The sequence below is a fragment of the Malania oleifera genome, chromosome 7 (genome assembly GCF_029873635.1).
Source record: "Malania oleifera isolate guangnan ecotype guangnan chromosome 7, ASM2987363v1, whole genome shotgun sequence".
Classification (NCBI taxonomy): domain Eukaryota; kingdom Viridiplantae; phylum Streptophyta; class Magnoliopsida; order Santalales; family Ximeniaceae; genus Malania; species Malania oleifera.
In genome coordinates this window covers 100,306,175-100,323,090 of record NC_080423.1, presented here as the reverse complement: position 1 = coordinate 100,323,090, position 16,916 = coordinate 100,306,175, and the positions used below count along the sequence as shown (strand labels likewise).

The window sequence follows — 16,916 nt, the reverse complement described above, 5'->3', positions numbered from 1 at the left end:
TTTTTTGTGATGTCAACTTAATCTATTTTGATGAGATGTGAATCTTCTATATTACTCTTGAAAAAAATTAATTAATTTTGATAAAAATAAGATAAATTGATTGCTACTGAATTAGGTATTCGTGACACATGATTGTGTTATAATAAAAATAATCCAACTTATAGGTTATTCTCGGTGTGAAGAGTCAAAAATAATATTAGAAACAACTTATAAAAGAGGCTTATGCCATTTATGATTAATACATTATCTTTTTTTTTTTTTTTATTTGAGTAATCATAATTTATTTTGACTCGCTCTAATAATTAACGATATACTTTTTGAAAAAAAAGATTAGAGTTTGTTTAGTTGCGAAAAATAATTTTTATTTTCTAATTTAGTTTTCCAAAATTTTTTTAATAAATATTTTTAATTTAAAAACATTTTTATAAAAAAAATGAATAACAGAAAAATATTTTAACACTAGTTGCGGGTGGAAATAATTTTATTTTTTTATTTTTATTAAATAATCACAAAAAATGTCAAATCATTTTTTACTCTTTAAAAATTGTAAAAAAAAAAAGAAAATATTTGTTATTATTTCTAGATTTATTTGCATTTGGGAATATACAATTTATATTTTGGACTTTGATTCACGTGGATTATAATAAAATATAGTATAAAAATGTCTTAAGTTTTTTCTAAATTCAAACAAATTTAAATCTAAATCCGAAAATCCATGATCCTAAATACTAAGTCATAAATTTAAGAAATTTAAAAAATAAGTTGTTTTTTATGTTAAAATTTATAAAAAATAAAAGATATTTTGTACACTAAAACAAATTCTTTATTTTCTTCCTCTTCAATATGAATCTTAGAAATCTAAAAACTAAACTGATTTTTTTTTTTTACAATTCTTTGAAAATTTAAGAATAAATATAAAAATTATTTTACACATTTAAATAAGTCCTTAAACGTTTTTTAACAACATATTTTTCTCTTTTTACTTTCAAAAAATAAATAATTCCAAGAGACAAACACATGAGAAGCATAAATATTTGATTTCAAATCGAGTCATATTCTTTGTGCAAATAATTATTTACAACCATTTTATAAATAAAAATAAAATAAAATTGTACTAAATTAAATTGTCTTCCTTCTATTCAATCAAACTTTTATTTTTGGTTTAATTTTATCCTATTTCCTTTACTAATTAAATGCGAGTTTAAAATCTTTGTGCCCAATTTTTTATACTAAAATGCTAATAGTAACAGAGTAATTTAGGGGTTGCATTTTTTCTTGCTTGGGCCAAAAAAGTAAACTCTATTTAAGCGAATCCTTGTAAGTGGTGAAGTGCGATCCGATGCATTACAAAAGAATAAACAAAAAAACAAAAAAGGTAACCAATCAAAACAAACAAAGCAAAACAAAAACAAAAACGAAACCAAATGAGGAACTGCAGAGTATGACTCAAGAAACAGAGTCCGTTCCATCACTCCTACCTTGAACTCTAACCCCCGTTTCATGTGAAAACCTCTTTTCTTTCACCTACCAACGACCTCCTCTCTCTCTCTCTCTCTCTCTCTCTCTCCATTTCAGAGTTCAGAAGCCGCCTATTTATTTAATAACTTGGTCTTAGAATTCCCCCAACAGGGCACGGGAGCTCCTCTTGTTCTTTGGTTTTTGCTTCTCGCCGGCTTGATCTGCTTCAGCCCTGAAAATGGCGTCTGGGCCCTCCGATCCTGAGCAGCCCACGCTCTCTTCCTTCGGAAAGGTCTTGAAAATCTCATAATATTTGTAATTGGGTTGCTTCGGTTGTTGGGTTTGCGTAGCTCTGTTTGGTTGTTGGGGGAATCGTGGGAACGAACAGAGTGTGAAAATCTGGATGTTGAACTTCTCCTGTTTTAAAATTTTTGATGTAATTGAGTTATTGTGCTTTAAGCTCCATTGGGTTGCTGGGAATGTTGTGGAAAGAAAAGTGAAGTTTTAAATGTTAAAATTTTCACTTGTTTTGGAACTTTGTAAATCGATTACATGAATTTTTGAGTTTTATATGCCTCTGATCGTATTTTCAAATTTTGTGATCCGATTGCTTCTGGTCTGCTTTCACTTCAATTGAATTGCTGAGAAAGTGCGGAAAAACTATGAACTGCAAAGTTGAAATTAATAGACTTTTCATCGTTTGGGAGCAGGGCAATCCGTTGCCTCTATTCAAACGATTCTACTGGAAAAATTACATTAAATTTTTTCATTTTCATTTTAATTTGTTTTCGAAGGAAGGTTTATGCAATTCAATTGCTTGAACTGATGTTTTTCTATACTTATTTGCTTTAATGTCTTGAGACTGCTCTTGGCAAAGGAACAATCTTTTAGATGGGTTTCGGAGTTATATTTCTTGAATTTTTTCCTCAGTTTTGTTGTGAACCAACCAGAGGGTTTTACAGTCTTATAAAATGCGTATACTGTTGCTGTTGTTGTTCTTAGGTGGGGAAGTCAATGGGTGAAATTGGTAGCACAGAGGAGCCTCTTCTTAATGAGAAGCATACTGTTGAAAACTATTCTGTTCTTGCTGCAGTCCTTCCGTGAGTGTCTCTCAAATAACTGAGTTATATTTTTTCATTTTGAATCTCATTTATCATAATGATTGAACCTGATTCAATTACATTGCTTTTGTATTTTAGAGAACTTGACCAAATTGATCCAAATTAGATCTTGTCTTGATTTATTTTCTTAGTTGTAACTTATAAGCCAGTATGAACAAATTCACTGTACACTACTGTTAAAGCTTGATAAACATTGTTGGTCGAAAACCTAAAAACTTAAGCTTTTAGGTAGAGTGCTAATTTAACATGGTCTCAGTGCTTGGTTGCTAGGAGGGCCCGAATTTAGTCTTGTTGATTGCATTTATTGTGTGACGGTAAAAAAATTATCTTATTCCCAGTGATGGATGTTATTTATTGTTTGCTTTTCTCTCCATGTGCAGTTGGCTGCACATGCGTGGAATGTTAAAATTTGATATACATTGTTGACCCACGACCTAACATCTTAAGCTTTTAGTTTTAGGTAAATTGATAATCTAACATTATAGTACATCAACATCAAGAAATCAGGCATCGCAAACAAATAAAAAACATGTGAGAAGCATCATTTCACCATAAGTAAGAGGAAAAATGCAACAGAACATCCAGTCTATGTCATGCTTAGGAAAAGCCTGACAGGCAAGAAAACAAGTTCCCTTGGTCAATCATGAGTCCTTCACATGGATGGGTTAAAGTTTCAGCCAGTCAGTTGTCTAGACTCTAGATGTTTGACTGTTTATGCATGGCTACATGCTGATGCCAAATACTAACTGCTTGCGAAAAAATTTAACATAGCAAGAACTTTGTTTTCTAACATGAAATTCTTATTCCAGGCCTCTTTTGTTTTTGTGCGACACATTGAACCACATCTAAGTGATCTATCCTATTCTCCCCAAACTAAGCCAAAAGAGATCCCTCAAGAATTTGAGAATTTTTTTATCCTATTTTGAACATTGGCTTGAATGTTGAACAGTCAAAATTTCAAATATAGGAAACAGGGATGCTGGCTGGTATAGCATGGATGTAAGTGATTCTATGTCATAAAAAAATATAGAATTTATTCCATGCTGCTTGATGCCTACCTGTCCTTTCAGAATGGGGTCCTAGAATTCAACAATAACTCCCAGGCCTTTCAGGAAACCAAAGAATGCTGGCCATATTGAGAAATTAATAGCAGTCGAAGCAAACAACTAGCACTGATAAAGTGATTTTAAGGCATGAAATTCACTCAGTATAATGGGTATTAGTTTAATATTGATGAACAATATGGTGTTCTTTTATCCTATCTTAGCCAGTTGTGACACCTAAAGTTGATAGAAGACTGTTGTTTTGAAAGCCTTTCAAAATTCATTTGACAGTTTTGATTTACCGATTTTATGGTTGCATTACAATATTTCTTAGCAATGATGATATATTTGAGTGTGGATGAAGTTTGGTGTTTCGGTAGGAGTAACCAAGGATATAATAGAGCAGTGAAAGATTTTGGCCATAATAGGAAGCCTGGCAATCCCAGTTGCAAGCAAAAAACTAGTACTGATAATTTGATTTTGAGACATGAAATTCAATCAGAAGATAGGGTATTAGTTTGAGATTCCTAACATTTTTTTATTGGTTGACAATTGAAGAATAATATGACTTTGTCTGCGAACTGAAGGTGAGGGCTTTTATCCTATTCTAGTCGGTTGTCACACCTGACATCATAGCTGCGGTACTTTATTAGTTGAAGTTGCAAACTGTTGTTCCGCAAACCTTTCAAAATGCGAATGAAAGTTTTGACTTACAGATTTTATGGTTTTCATTGCAATATGTATTAGCTATGCAAACAATTATTTTAATGTGGATGAAGTTCTAGGGTTTTGGTAAGAATCTGCAAGGGAAAGTGTTATGGCAGTGTGCTTGGCTTGTTATCCTTTAAGTTCTAAGGGAAGGAGAAAAATCATAGAATCTTCAGGGACCATGTTAGATTGGAATATTTGCTTTAAGATAGAGCCTTTTTGGTCTGTAGATTCTGATATTTTTTGGGTAATTTCTTTGGTTGATGTGCAAAGGGATTGGAGAGTGGCTGTTTGTAATTCTTCTCTTCATTTTGTTTTGTTGACTTCTTGTTCTCCCTTTCATGTATTCTCCTAGTTTTCTTAGTGACTTTCTATATATATATATATATATATAAAATTATTGGTGCTTGTTAGGTCACTTGGTTGATTGCCTTTTTTATCGTAGTTGATCTTTAGTCCATTCCTTTAATTTTCTATGAGTCTTTCTTAGATATATTTTTTTTAACATTTAAAGAAAATAAATAATTGTGTAGCATGGATATTTCTAGAGGGCAGGTGTATTCTATATTTTATCTGCATCTGGACAATACTTGTCCAGTACTTCTTGATATGTATCTAATACTTCAGATACAAGTAAAAAATAGAATATGGTTTTCAACTTTCAAATTGTATCCAATACTTGAGATACTTTTAAATACAAATCAAATACATGCAAATGGGCTGCTTGTTGGGGATTGTTAAAGCTTGGTATACATAACACATTGTTGGCCCACAATCTAACAGCTGAAGCTTATAGTGGTCCAAGAATCCAGGACTTCGTGGCAATATAGCTTGATACCATGTTAGATTATCATTTTACCTAAAAGCTTAAACTTTTAGGTAAAGTGGTTGCTTAACAGTTTTAACAAAATATTAGCAGTAAACGCAATAGAAGTACATATATTTATTAACAGAGTCTTGCTTAGTCATTTTATTGTGTTTCAGTTTGTCTGAGGTTCCAAATTACCCAATATTACCATATTTGTGTTGTGTTATACCTGTATATCCTATCCATCTCCACGCTTCATAAATTCTTTAAAATATTACAATTTTTTGGTTCAGTGTGTTGATAATCTTCCTATTGTGTTTGACGCTTTTAGAAGCATAGATAGTTGAGGCACCACAAATAACTAAATTTGTGCTTCTCAAGGTAATCAGTGCCTAAGTGTGATGAGGCAATGATGTCAATTCTCAGTTTGTGGTTGCTTATTTAGTGGAAGGTCAGATCAGAATAATTTTATCTGGTTCTCTAATGTAATATGTGGATCATTCAAATGTTACAAATGTAGTTCAAAAAGGCTAAGTGGTCGAATAACACTGAATTGGACACAAAGCCTTCAGGAAAATAAAAAGGAAGGGCAATCTCAAAATATACGTGGAGTTCCTTCCATACCAAAAAAATTACTTGGCAGAAATTTGAGTGTTGATAGTGGTTACTAGTGCAAAAATGCTGGATGTTTAATCTGTCCATCGCTTGTTTAATCTGTCTATTGCTCTCCTCTTCCAGGATTCCTTCTTGGAAACACTGAAACTATTTAATAGCCTTTTTAGAAAACTAATTATTTTCTTTTTCTATGATTTATTGTAGGAACTCATTCCCAAATTTGGATACATTGACCTATTAGGTTTTTACTTGGAGAAAAATTTGTGTATGGATATAAATGCATGCAGACATATATGTGGTTCATATATATATATATATACTAATTTTGGTTTTAGATGTTCTTCGGGAACTTCGTGGAAAGCTATATCTCAGATTTACCCTCTCTTTATTCCCCATACTAAATTTGTTTGGGTAAGGGTCATAATATCCGTTTTTGGAAAGATCTATGGACGGGGAATGTATTTTTGTCCACCTCTTTCCCTTGCCTTTTTTGATTGAGCTCAGGGAAAAATGATCCCATTTCTTCATTTAGAGTAGACTCATACGGTCCTTTACCCTCTTGGGATTTCCATTTCAGGAGAGCCTTGAATGATAGGGAAACTATTGAGTAATCTTCTTTATTGATTATGTTGAATAATTTGGGTATCCTCTGAAAATGATAGCCGGTATTGGTTGTTGGATTCTTCAGGAGTCTATTCTTGTAAATCTTTCTTTGAATTCTTGGTTCAGACAAATTCCTCTTTACAAGGTTATGTGGAAGTTCAAAATTTCCCCTAAAATCAAAGTGTTTCTTTGGTTGGTTGTGCTTAATGGGATAAATACTAATGACTTGTTGCAGATGAGGTGGCCTTTAAAGGCTCTCCTTCCTGATATTCATATGCTGTGCGTTAATTGTTCAGAGTCTGTTTCACACCTTTTCCTGCACTGCGATTATGCATGGAAGGTCTAGAAAAAGTTATTCAATTACTTTGAAGAAAGCTGGGTTTCCTAGAACAGTGGAGGAGTTCTTGGCAATTTCTTTTGTGGGGTTTGGGAAGAAGAAGGAAGAAATTGCATTATGGAATTGTGCTATATTTGCAGTGTTTTGGGGCTTGTGGAAGGAATGTAATGTGTGTATATTTGCAGGGGAGAAGTTACCATATTGGTTGGTGTGGGGAAAGATTCTATTTATGGCTTCTTTGTGGTGTATGGGCTTTGGAAATTTCAAGGGAATGTGTTCTGTTCAGCCCGATTGGAAGTCCTTCTAAGGGCATCTTGAATTTTTGTCATTAGTTATTTTTGCAATTCTCTTTTTGGTTTTCCTGAGGATTACCAGACTTTGTTAAGGAGATGTCCTCTATCCTCCCTGTAAAGTCCATCTTTACCTAATGAATTTCTTTTTCTATCAATATATATATATATGGTCCATATGGATACACACACATTGTGTATGGATATAAATGCACACTGACATATACATGGGCACCATGCACGTATGTGTGCAAGTTGTACCTATGCAGGTCCGTGGGCATCCATATACATGTACATTTTGATTTGCAACGTATTCAAATACACTCACATAGAGAGACATGTACGTATCCATAGCGAACAGCCTTGGGTTTGATATTTTGTGTCAATTTCAGACTACATTGTTTTTTGGAATAAGAAAAGTGTATTAACAAAGAACAAACAACTGTACAATGAGAGGGGAACAGGATGTCCTCCTAAAATCAAAAAGAAAAAAAATACAATGAAATTACAATAAAGCTGCCATCCAATCCCTTTGAAGGCTGGACAATGATATCTCCCAAAAAAACCCAAATGAGGAGAGATTGTACGATCATTGAAGATTCTTGTATTCCTCTCAATCCAAAGGCTAAACTAAAGCCTAAACCTAACAGAATAGCAAAAGCCGCACAAGTCCATAGTGCTCTTCTCTTTCTACTCTTGCCAAAACCTAGCAAGCCGCCCATGAACTGAGTTGTCAACCAAGCTTCACCAAAGCAAGAAAAAAGAGCATTTCATAGATGGTTTGCCACCTCACAGTAAAAAGGAGAAAGTGGGCATTTGTTTTTCATTGGACTCACAGCACTCATGCAGATATTGGGACTAAGAACTTTATTAGGGTCTTCTAACCTGTTACGAATCTTACATATTAATCCACCTGAAGTCTGAATCTTTAAAGGAATATTTGCCTTCCATATGATTTTTCTCCAAGGAAAATGATTGTGGGAAGGAGTTCTTAAGAGCTGAAGGAAAAAAGATTTAGTAGAAAAGAGACTCGAAGCTTCTCCCTCTCAAACTCTCTCATCATCCCTATTGAAGGGAACAAAATGATCAAGAACATTAAGAAAGGTGGTGAGCTCATCAATCTCTCTTTCATTTAGATTCCTTAAAAAAAAATAAAAAAATGAAATCCCTAGAAAGTGAACCACCTCAGAAGAAAAGAATGAGCTGATAGGTGCATTGTTGTAGACTACACTTTTGACTCCCTATCTTTGTTTGGCACATATGTGTCAGTGCTTATAATGATGTTTTTGTTGAATTACACAGCACAGCGTTCAAAGTCTGAGTGAAGCTGATGAATAACTTTTGTGCTTTAGTTGCCTGGGCAGCTATAGGGTAGCTTCATTTCTTATTTGGTTCTTCAGTTCACCTGAGGGATTTGACATTTTTGAACTTTCATATACAAATGTTGTTATTTCCACTGTATCTTGTATGACTATGATAAACATGATAAAATTCATGTATTTACAACTTTAGAAGCTATTGCATATGTAATGGGACATAATTTTCTCACTGTCACAATGATCTCTCTCTCTCTCTCTCTCTCTCTCTCTCTCTCGTTTCAGTGTGCGTATCTGAAATGATTTGAAACATCTAGATGTTAAAATGCTGTTTCTGATTGGCTTGTGATGACGGTATACTGATTATAGGAATGTTTTCAAACTGAAATGAAAATAATTTTTTAATTTATTTCCTCTATTTATTTTTGTGAGTAGTGATCCATGGTTTCAGGTTTCTATTTCCTGCTCTAGGTGGACTAATATATGGCTATGATATTGGTGCCACATCTTGTGCTACAATTTCTATAGAGGTATATTTTTATTAAAGTTCTTAGTTCTAAACGAATTATGATCCATATGGAGTACTGTTTGTATAATTTCATGATGTTTAATTCTTACTTCTTTTGTTTTTGCTCTTTGATAAGCATGTGTATTCATCATTAGCAGCTTAATATTTATTATTTATAAAATTTCAGCCTTTGGCTTTTAAGTTATAGTTTTGCGCAGTGAAGAACATAAGAAGAGGCTTTCTTTTTGTTTCCCTCCAAGAAATGCAGGCTTTGTTAAACAAGCGAATAAATCCTTGCTTCACAGCGCTCCTGCATCAGTTGGCATAAGATCAAGTTTTGGTCCTGCAGAATTGAGCAGGGAATTAGGAGATTTCTCAAGTGATACAACTCATTTATGAAAGTAAAGAGAGTTATGAAAATGAGAAGGAAAGATGAAGAGCTTGGATACCCACATGAATGCTTAAGAGAGAAGGAGAGGAAGGAGTCTGCTGTAGCAAGCTGAAAGTATCCAAGAAAATGCTTAATACAACTTGAGACAGCCTTTAAAAAGATTCTAGGGCTGCCCTTTCCAAAAAAAATCCAAGCACTTATATAAATTTCGTTGTGACTTTAAAATAACTGTTTGATGACCAAGTAGCCAACAAGGGAACTTAAATGTCTGATGAATAAAAAAGAAAAAGCATCCCCAGGCCACAAGGCTTCCTGCTTTGCGAGGGTAGGGGTGGGGTCGTCACAGTGTATGCAGCCTTACAGCTGCTTTTTATCCAAGAGGCTGCTTTCTTGGACTCGGACCCGTGATTAACTGGTCACAGAGGAGCAAGCATACTGTTGATCCAAGCGGAAAAAGAGGAAAATAAACAGAAAAATAAAGCCAACTTCAGAACATAAAGCTGACACAAAAGCACAACAATGATCCATGATCAGATCAGCACTGCAAACCTCAAGTTTTTTTTTTTTTTTTTTCAATTTATTATTTGCTTGGCTTATTATTGTTTTTAGATAAAAAAAATCATTAAAGAGGACGTGACAAACATAAAATATGTGGAGAACCAGAAATCCTCCAGCAATAAACTAAAAGCAATTACATTGAGGCAGCTGTCCAATCCCTTTGGGGATCAGACAACAAAATCACCCTAAGATACCCATAGAATGTGACCAAAAAGAAGTGAGGAAGACAACTCTATCACATAACAAGTGGAAGCAAGTTGTTTGAGCATTGAAAATCCTTGCATTTTTTTTGAGCCACACAGTCCAAAGAATATCATGTACTGAACAAGTCCGGAAAAAATATTCCTTTTATTTTTCCCCAAACCCCAAAATCGCACCAAGAAGAAATAATTCACATTTTGAGATACTATCTAGACTTCACCAAAAATAGAGGAAAGAGCAGTCCAAAGCTGCCTCACCATCCGACAATGTAGTAAGAGGTGTGCATCAGTCTTGTTAGAGGTTAGACTTTAGGCAAATCATCGCTGATGGCCTTATGGGGCCTCCTTACCTGTAACAAGTCAAGTCATTTGTGTTAATCCTGTTAAGAGTAAAATTTCAGATGGATGCTTGATCTGAAAAGGGACCTTAGCCTTCCAAATGACGTTATGGCAAAGGGAAGGAACAAGAGCTCAGAAGTCTTAATAAATGAAGGAAGAAAGACTTTGAATAAAAAGAACCTAATGAATCCCTAGCCAAACCCTCACATCAGTCATTGCTTGGCGAACAAAATAATCCAAAAAACTCAGCAAAGCAGTGAGCTCATCAACTTTCTTTTGTTAATACTCCTAAAGAAGTGGAAATCTCAAGAAAGAGAGCGTCCCACCCCTCCCCGGGAAGAATAGAAGTAGGTGATTGGTGCATGATGAACCAATGATAATCTAAAAAGATGAGGCACCAAAACCTCCAACAAAACTTCTCCCACTCAAAGATAAGCTTATTGATAGATCTTGTTGTGCAAATCAATGTGTAGCACAATGCAGCAACCAATGATGAATAATAGGGAAACACAATCATATAGATTATATGAAAGCAAAAAAATAATGACGCAAAGGATTAACGTGGTTCGGCAATGCCTACCTCCATGGGAGCAAACGGCTGTAATTTTTACTATCTTCAAAACTAGGGTTACCGCATTGTATATATGCTAACGCTTACAAATAGAGTAGTTATAATGTTCCCTAAATATCCTGTATCAACCCCACGAAGATTTTCCCTCCGAATCCCCAACCTATTCAACTTCCCAATTCAAAATTCAAAAACAGCGCCAAGCAAAACCGTCGATGGTTTCTTACTGAAACTGAAACTGTCAATGGTTTCTTCCCGAGACCAAATTGTCGATGATCTCTGCCAAACCGTCAAAAATTTCTTCCTGAGCCTAACACCGTTGATGCCACTCTGCAAACCGTCGACGGTTTCCTCTGCAAACCAGCTTCTTATTTTTTTTCGAACCATGTTTTCTTTGTACATGTGTTTCACTCAATATATGAGTCACATATTACAACGATCTCCACCTTGGCGAATATACACCGCTTAGGAGAAAAACGAAAACATAACCCGTAGCTCCACTTGGGACAATAGGTTGTGACGCCTCCCGTCTAGCATCTAGAGACGTCGATCAAGTCCAAGAAATGCTTGAACTTATCCGTCGTAACAAGCTTTGTCAACATGTAAGCTGCATTCTCAGAAGTGTGAACTTTCTCAAGCAAGAGTTCACCAGAAGAAACCAATTCCCAGATCCTGTGAAACCTCACATCTATGTGCTTGGTCCTCGCATGATACACCTGGTTCTTCGCCAAATAAATGACACTCTGACTATCACAGCGCAGCTGAACTCCACCTTGCTGAATACCCAACTCCTTGACCAATCCTGTAAGCCACAATGCTTCCTTGGCAGCTTTGGCCACTGCCATATACTCCGACTCAGTTGTAGATAGTGCAACTAGAGACAATACCATGGACCTCTAACAAATAGGTCCTCCCATAAGGGTGAACACATACCCTGTTGTGGATCTCTTGTCATCCAAATCCCCTGCATAGTCTACATCCACATATCCCACAACTGAAGGATCACTTTGTTGCCTGCCGAACATGATGCCATAGTCTGTAGTACCCCTAAAGTATCTAAAAATCCACTCGATTGCATCTCAATGTTGTCTACCCGGATTTGAAAGAAACTTGTTCACCACATTGACAGTTTGTGCCAGATCCGGCCTTGTACAAACCATAGCATACATCAAACACCCTACTACACTGACATATGGGACCTTTGACATGTCACGAACATCATCATTTGTCTTTGTGCATTGGGCGGTAGATAATTTAAAATGATTCGCCAAAGATGTACTCACTGGTTTTGCATTATCTATGCTAAACCTCTCCAATACCCTCTCAATATAACTACCCTGAGATAACCACAATCTCCCTGTAGCTCTGTCCCTGCGAATCTCCATCCTAAGAATCTTCTTGGCCGCACCCAAATCCTTTATGTCAAACTCTTTGCTCAATAGAGTTTTCAATTGATTAATCTCAGTCATACTTTTTGCAGCAATCAACATGTCGTCCACATAAAGCAACAGAAAAATAAGTGAACCATCATCAAGATTCTTCACATAAACGTAGCAATCATACTCACACATCCTGTAGCCAATCTGGATCATGTAGGAGTCAAAACGTTTGTACCACTGCCTCGGAGACTGCTTCAGCCCGTAAAGTGATTTCCTTAGTTTACAGACCAAGTGCTCCTATTCAGGTTGACTAAACTTTTTTGGCTGTACCATGTAAATCAACTCCTCCAAATCACCATGGAAAAATGCTGTCTTTACATCCATCTGCTCCAAATGCATATCAAAATGCGCGACCAATCCCACCACTACCCTAATGGAAGTGTGTCTAACCATAGGAGAGAAGATCTCATCATTATCAACCCCTTTCCTCTGTAAGTAACTTTTTGCTACTAACGGAGCCTTGAATTTCTCTCTTTCTTTTCTTGATACCGCTTCTATCTTCCTATACACCCATTTGCATCCTATCGCTCTCTTCTCTTTTGGAAGCTCCACCAACTCCCACATTTGGTTTGTATGCAGTGACTCCATTTCCTCCACCATAGCACCCATCGATATACTTTTCTCTTGGCTGTGCACTGCCTCTTGAAAAGTAGCAAGATCCTTGCTACTAGTAATGAGGGCATAAGAAACCAGATCATCAAATCCATACCTGGGGGGTGGCCTGATAGTGCGTCTAGGCCTATGTATAGCTATACTGTGATGCTGCTGGTCTCCCGAGTTAGAACTCCCCCTGCATTTTGAACATTGTCATTTTTGCCTTGAGTTTCCAACTCCACCTGCACCACATGCTCATTGCTGCTGCAATTTTCTGGCACCTGTTTCTCTTCTTCTTCCTCCTGAGTATGCTGCAACATGACTTTCTCATCAAAACCACGTCTCTACTGATCACCACCTTGTTTGCTTTTAGATCTCATAGCTTGAACCCTTTCACACCTTTCTGATACCCCAGAAAGATACACCATCTAAACTTTGCACCAAATTTTGATCTTTCCTCACTAGAAACGTGCACATAGGCTGAACATCCAAACACTCTCAAATTAGAGTAGTTTACCGCGCTGTTTGTCCACACCTCCTCTGCAACTTTCCCATCTAGTGATGCCCTTGGTGATCAGTTAATCAAGAAACGCGCCATATTTACTGCCTATGCCCAAAAGATTTTTGCAAGCCTTGCATTCAACCTGAGACACCGAGCTCTTTCGGCTATAGTTCTATTTATCCTTTCTGCCATACCATTCTGTTGTGGTGTCTTGCGTACTGTGAAGTGTCTCCTATGCCATGCTGCTCGCACAACTCCATGAACCTCGAATTAGTGTACTCAGTTCCATTGTCTGAGGCATTTAATCTTCCTCCTAGCTTGGTTTTCCACCTCAGTTTTCCACAATTTGAACCTGGCAAACGTCTCTGACTTGTGTCGCATGAAGTATGCCCAAACCTTTCGTGAGTAATCATCGATAAAACTCATGAAGTACATATGTCCTCCCCGTGATGCTACCCTTATTGGCCCCCAAACATCTCAATGAATATAATCGAGAATCCCCTCCATCTTGTGTGTGGCTGTCTTGAATTGCACTTTATTCTATTTCCCAAGAACACAATACCTGCAAAAATTTAGCCTGCATGTTTTGACACCCTTTAAAAGATTTCTCTTATGAAGCTCCATCATCCCACGCTTACCCATATGCCCTAACCGCAGATGCCACAAGACAGTATTATCTGACTCAGACTCTGCAGCTGCAACTCCACCTACAACTGTGGTACCTAGCAGTGCATATCAGTCCCTTTATCATCGTTAAAACGCCTTTACACACCTTCATTACCCAACTTTTAGACTTGTAACTAAACCCGTTACAATCTAAAGTGCCTATTGAAATCAAATTCTTCTGTAGATCCGACATATGCTTAACATCACATAATGTTTTCACAACACCATCAAACATTTTAATTCTAATATTTCCTATTCCAACAATTTTGAATGAAGCGTCATTTCCCATCATAACAAAACCAAAATTTACTGACCTGTAGGTGCTGAACCAATCGTTATTTGGTGTTATGTGATAAGAGCATGTCGAATCTAGGATCCAAGAATTTGTGAGACGATCTGAACCCGATGAAACAGAAACCAATCACCATCACCGCTCTCTAAGTCTCCTTTTTCCATTGTATTCGCAGATTTTGATGAACCCTCTTGATTTTCTGCATTTCCCTTCTTTTTATCTGGACAATCTGGTTTTATATGCCCCTTTTTCTTGCACTTAAAAATACCTTATGTCCTTCTTTCTAGACTGGGACTGACATTCATTATTATTCGATCCGCTCCGTAACTTGCTTCTCCCACGTTCCTGGTTACCCTTTACCACAAGCCCTTCACCTTGTGAAGTCTCAACGCTGGCTTTCTTCCTCTGATGAAAGCCTAACAGAGTGCTTGTGATCTCCTCAAATTTAGGGTTTCTTTTCCCCACATCATAGTTGTAACCAAATTTTCATACATATGAGACGCAGGTAGGGAATTTAGTAGCATCAATGCCTTGTCTTCTTCCTTGAACTTCACATCAACCCGTATCAAATCACGGATGATCCGATTGAATACGTTGATGTGTTGGTTCAAATCCGAATCCTCTTCCATCTTAAGCCAATACAGTTTTTGCTTAAGATACAACTTGTTTGCCAATGACTTGGACATATACTGACTTTCTAGTTTTTGCCAAACAGCCGTTGGAGATTCCTCACCCATGATGTGATATAACACGTCATCAGCCAGACAAAGCCTGATAGTTGCCACAGCCTTCGCTTTCAATTCCTTCCAATTTGTTTCGTCCAAGTCTTCCGGCTGACATCCGTATAATGCCTTCACCATACACTACTAGCTATTGCACTAATAGATCCCTCCTCTGTCATAGTCCAAAATTTCCCAATCCGTCAAACTTGACAACATCGAACTTTGCAGAAGAAATCCTAGAAGCCATTGTAACCAAATTGCTCCAATACCAAATTGTTGTGCAAATCAATGCGCAGTGTGCAAAAACCGATCGTACAATGCAGCAACCAACAATGAATAATACAAAAACACAATCACACAGATTATATGAAAGCAATAAAACAATGACACAAAGGATTAATGTGGTTCGGCAATGCCTACGTCCACGTGAGCAAACGATTGTAATTTTTACTATCTTCAAAACCAGGGTTACTGCATTGTATATATGCTAACCCTTACATACAGAGTAGTTAGAATGTTCCCTAAATACTCCTCTATCAACCCCCCGAAGTTTTCCCTCCGAATCCTCAACCTATTCAACTTCTCAATTCAAAATTCAAAAACAACGCCGAGCAAAACTGTCGACGGTTTCAGACAAACCGTTGATGGTTTCTTACCGAAACTGAAAATGTTGACGGTTTCTTCTGGAGACCAAACTGTCGATGTAACTGTCAATGAGCTCTGCCAAACTGTCGACGGTTTCTTCTTGAGCCTAACACCGTTGATGCAACTTTGCAAACCATTGACGGTTTCTTTTGCAAACCAGCTTCTCTGTTTTTTCAAACCATGTTTTCTTTATACATGTGTTCCACTCAATATATGAGCCACATATTACAACAGATCTATTAAAGCTTGATGTACATTGTTGGCCCAAGCAAACAGCTTATGCCTTGAGGCAAAGTGGTTATGTAACAACATCTAAATAAGTTCCAACTTTGCTTCCTGAGTATCTTAGACCTTATTCAGTTAGTTTTCAAAACTTCCCCATTTTTCATAACTCTACCCTTGAGGCAAATCTTTTAACAATAATAAACAGCATAAAAACCAAATGCTAGTATTAGGCCGGCTGATTTTGGTGGTTCTTTATTTTACTTTCTTCTTAATTCCTATGTTACTGTGTAATATGTGATGCTTTTAAATTTTTTTATTCCTGAAAAAAAACTGTTGCTTGTTTCGCTACCTCTTGTGGTGTTGTTGCTATAGAACACTAAGAGGTTTGGCTCATAACTGCTAATATTCAAAATATAATGTGTTCTTTCTGTTACTGGGCATCATTGAATGCACGGAGTTGCTTATGAATATGGTAATTCTATGCTAGTAATCTCTTTTTCCTGACTCATTTTTCTAATTCAAGTCATTTTTTCTAATTTTACCTACTCAACAGTATATGTATGGCCTGGCAGTATAGCCTAATTTGCAACTCATGGATGCTTGTTTGGTCATTTTGACATCTTTTTTAACCTTCATTTTTTACAGTCTGCTACACTGAGTGGAATTACATGGTACGACTTATCTTCAGTGGAGATTGGTCTCATAGTAAGTTTATAATGCCTTTAGTCCAGATTTTCCTCTTTACATTTTTCATCTGTTTTGTCACTAACAAAAAAAATTAAATATGCTAGTTTTGATTTTTTATTGAGTGGATCCTGCTTTTTTGCAGACTAGTGGTTCATTATATGGGGCCTTGATTGGCTCTGTCTTGGCCTTTGTCATTGCTGATTTTCTTGGTTAGCTCCTCTCTTCCAAACTTTGATCCTAAAACTCAAAATTCTTCTGATAGAGAAATGATGGATTTTTAT

General features: G+C 36.4%; 1 protein-coding gene across 2 annotated transcripts in view; it reads left to right on the top strand.

Moving 5' to 3' along the window:
* The first annotated feature begins 1,390 nt into the window (after positions 1 to 1,390).
* The window catches only part of LOC131159668 (D-xylose-proton symporter-like 2), a 32,977-nt gene continuing 17,451 nt past the window's right edge, over positions 1,391 to 16,916 (top strand). The window contains exons 1-5 of one of the 2 annotated variants that reach the window (XM_058114742.1): positions 1,391 to 1,750; positions 2,461 to 2,558; positions 8,751 to 8,829; positions 16,594 to 16,653; positions 16,778 to 16,844. In XM_058114742.1, coding sequence (XP_057970725.1) covers positions 1,697 to 1,750; positions 2,461 to 2,558; positions 8,751 to 8,829; positions 16,594 to 16,653; positions 16,778 to 16,844 — 358 coding nt within the window. In that variant the 5' untranslated portion in view covers positions 1,391 to 1,696. The remainder of the gene's footprint in view (positions 1,751 to 2,460; positions 2,559 to 8,750; positions 8,830 to 16,593; positions 16,654 to 16,777; positions 16,845 to 16,916) is intronic. The other variant, XM_058114743.1, reaches the window with a different exon arrangement.